The sequence below is a fragment of the Hippocampus bargibanti genome, linkage group LG16 (assembly GCF_051943395.1).
Source record: "Hippocampus bargibanti isolate YZ-2025 linkage group LG16, ASM5194339v1, whole genome shotgun sequence".
Taxonomy (NCBI): domain Eukaryota; kingdom Metazoa; phylum Chordata; class Actinopteri; order Syngnathiformes; family Syngnathidae; genus Hippocampus; species Hippocampus bargibanti.
The window spans coordinates 11,523,434-11,526,687 of record NC_142749.1 but is presented as its reverse complement, the minus strand read 5'-3'; the positions used below and the strand labels follow the sequence as shown (position 1 = coordinate 11,526,687).

The window sequence follows — 3,254 nt, the reverse complement described above, 5'->3', positions numbered from 1 at the left end:
GACTTTTCAGATAGTTAATGTTGCCCCCAGCATTTAGGCCTTAAGCGTGGTACATCAAGGACGAATATACATATGAAACTTTTGTTGTAATCATTGAGTAAAACATATTACGAGCAACAACAAAACAAGTCATTTTTCAATGTTTTTGACCATTTTGTGCCCAGTAGCCCGGATGTTTGACCCACTAACATAAATCTATGTATCCGTGACGTCAAAGAAAGGGGAGGGGCTAAGCGTTCAAAACACAACCAAGGCTCCGTCCCTGAGCTTTTTTTAATGCTTCCTGTCTTGTTTTTGCGCTTGTTTTCTTGCTGCTGCCTCGTTTATTCGTGCTTTTTTACACGTTCTTGTTTCTTTTCTTAAACGAACCGATTATAAAACATAGAATGTGGCTGCTCATCGGGAATTACGCACGATATTTAGTACTTCCGAGCATCGCCTTTATTTGCAGCGTCCCGCCTCGGTTTGGTTCTTAATTAATTTATTTTTTTGACCATGGATTAAATCGAAAAAGACGTATAAATGCACCCATTATCAAGGAGCTATCGTGCATTTCAACTAGGAGAGGTAAGAATAATGAAACATGCTGAAAATTCGCGGTATGAATGCGTTGTGTACGTGCCTGCCTGCAGCAACTGCACAGCAGCTGCAGCGAAATCGTCCCGCCTGGATTATTTTTTCCCGTCTATCGCCTTCTCACACTGCTCGCACGAACCGACTCATTCTGCACGTAGCTTTGCTTCTATTCAGGCAGTATTGTTTGTTCACCTTCTGCTCGCGACCTCTCAAAATGGTTTGCGCGGCGTTTCCTGTAGCAACCACGAATGTTGATGTTTGTCAACACGATCACATTCGACACATTTTTGCATTCCACTTTTCGGAATCATAAATCATTACAAGGTACATTAATATTGATCTTATTCTATTATTATAGTGTATTGATATTTATAATTATTATTGATATATGCAGTAGATCGTTCCTGTTGTAAACGGGTCGAATTCCTCCGAATTTGCTAGCTTTTTTTTTTCCATCCATACAATACAATGCATATTGATTTATATAGCGATTTTACCACAACTGAAGATCTAACAAAGCGCTTAACGTGGATTGAATATTTATGAGCGTTTTGGAAAATTTTACTTTTGAATTATTTTCCTAAATGTATTTCAACTGGTGTTAATTACATGCCAGTTTTAACTCTTGGGCCAGCTGCTGTATTTTATTGTGTTTTTTCCTGCACAGTCATTGGGCCATCATAGGACTGGTGATTGGTTGTTATTTTATAAAAATACAGATTGAGTAAATCCCACTTTTGGGATGATAAAACATCATCCACGATAGAAACGTAATAATTACTTGAAAGATTGTTATCAAAACACTTCTTGGCTGTCGATATAAAACAATCAAATACAAGTAAGTAATCCAAGGACCACTATGTGTCTTAAATTTGGTTTCTGATGCCGATATGACAGAGTCCTTGAGAGTTTTGAAAGGCGCATAGAAATAAAATGTATTATTATTACTGCTATAAATGTGCCAGCCACCTTTACATAATTTGGCTGCGTCACCAAAATCCCCCCAAAATAAAAAATAAATTAATAATTTTGCTGAATTAACGCTGAAACAAATGTTTTTGTTTTGAGGTGCGCGGGCCTCGCCTGCATCGTAGCCTGGGGGCTGCTGGCCATGAAGGGTCCGGGCGTCGCAGAGAACCGCCGGCTGCTCGGTCTGCTGGAAGCGGCGCTGGTACGGGAAGCGCGCCTCTGGAAGGCCCCCGTCTTCAAGGCCGGATGCGTCGAGGTAGGTTTGGCATTCAAGGACCTGCTCTGGAAACGATATCGGCGGCGTATAACATGCAATGTAAAACAGAAGGGAAAAGTCTTTCCAACCTTTTTGTCTCCTTAGGGTGCTGATATGTTGTCGTCCCAACATCAAGACGTGATCGTGTGGCTGGGGGGTATGAACAGACGCTTTCACTTCTGTCCAGAGACGTTTGCATTGGCCGTCTGTGTCCTCAACAGGATGCTCTTCACCGTCAAAGTATGTAAAATCTATTATTACAAAAAATCAAATAGTGGTTCCACAGTTTTAAGGTACAAATTCTGTGTCCATTTTACTTCTAGGCCCAGCCAAAATACTTACAATGTATCGCTTTTACTTCACTGGTGCTCGCTGCCAAAATCAATGAGGAAGATGAGGTAATGAAGTACTTCAACAGAAACAAAACACGCACACTTTGGTGCTACTTGCAAACAACATTTTTATTTGTTGTTGGCCTCCCGTTGGAAAACAGGTCAAAGGTTCGGTCAGCGACTTGGTTGCACAGAGCGGATGCAACTTTTCCACGGCGGAGATTGTTCGGATGGAGCGCATCATTCTGGACAAATTGAACTGGGATTTGTACACGTCTACGCCCGTCGACTTCATTCACATTGTAAGATCATCTTAGCCCAAGTTTTTTTTTTCAGACTATTTTTCTTTCCAGCAAATATTTCTCACACGCATCTTATAACATTAGGCAGTGATTTGTCTAATCTCCCGCTGCGCTTCCTCCTTTGCTGTTAATCTGGTCAACCTACATTTTGTCCATAAGACTCAACAGCAGATGGGAAGTTCTTAAAGCCACAACCGCGCCAGAAGAAAATTACACTTTTCCCATCGTGGATTAAAATAATGCCCCTTTCCCACTGCACGATGCCTCCATTGCTTTGCTCAATTCTGTTTTTTTTCCCCCACAGCAAAAGAGGAACTACTAAATACAGTACAGCTAGAAGTGGCAAAAAAATAAACAAGCGTTAGATTACCCTGTTGTTTCAGTTTATACGCCAGTATCTAAATGGAAAATGGTTGAATGGAAAAACAAGCAAAGCAAAACAGCATTGGGCGGTGGCATCAAGGCATTGTTGAGGGCTTCTCCCAACACTTACAAAGACTCCGATATAAAGAGACGCAGTATAATAATTGAAAAAATAATAATACAAAATAAAGATATATTTTATTATATATATATATATAATGCTTAAATAAATATTTTTAAATAAATACTCTTGATTGAACAATATATGTTCCGAAATGTTTTTCAATGTCAATAAAATCTATGGATAATTCATCACAGGCGCCACAATATGATGACGGTGAGATGCGGTTACTTCTGGGTCATCTTGAGAAGGCAGAATTCAACAAAAAGAAAGTGTTTCACTCCTTTTAAATTGTCCACTAGAATTTCCACTGGAAAGCAAAAAAAGTGAACATG

The 3,254-nt window shown here is 39.8% G+C and overlaps 1 protein-coding gene across 1 annotated transcript; it reads left to right on the top strand.

Annotated features, from left to right (window-relative positions):
• Window positions 1-256: 256 nt before the first annotated feature.
• On the top strand, window positions 257-3,067 carry ccni2 (cyclin I family, member 2). The gene is made up of 5 exons (XM_089017774.1): window positions 257-567; window positions 1,645-1,801; window positions 1,907-2,041; window positions 2,125-2,199; window positions 2,295-3,067. The coding sequence occupies exons 2-5, from the start codon at window positions 1,688-1,690 to the stop codon at window positions 2,448-2,450; spliced, it is 480 nt and encodes a 159-aa protein (XP_088873900.1). The 5' UTR covers window positions 257-567; window positions 1,645-1,687; the 3' UTR covers window positions 2,451-3,067.
• Window positions 3,068-3,254: the final 187 nt, after the last annotated feature.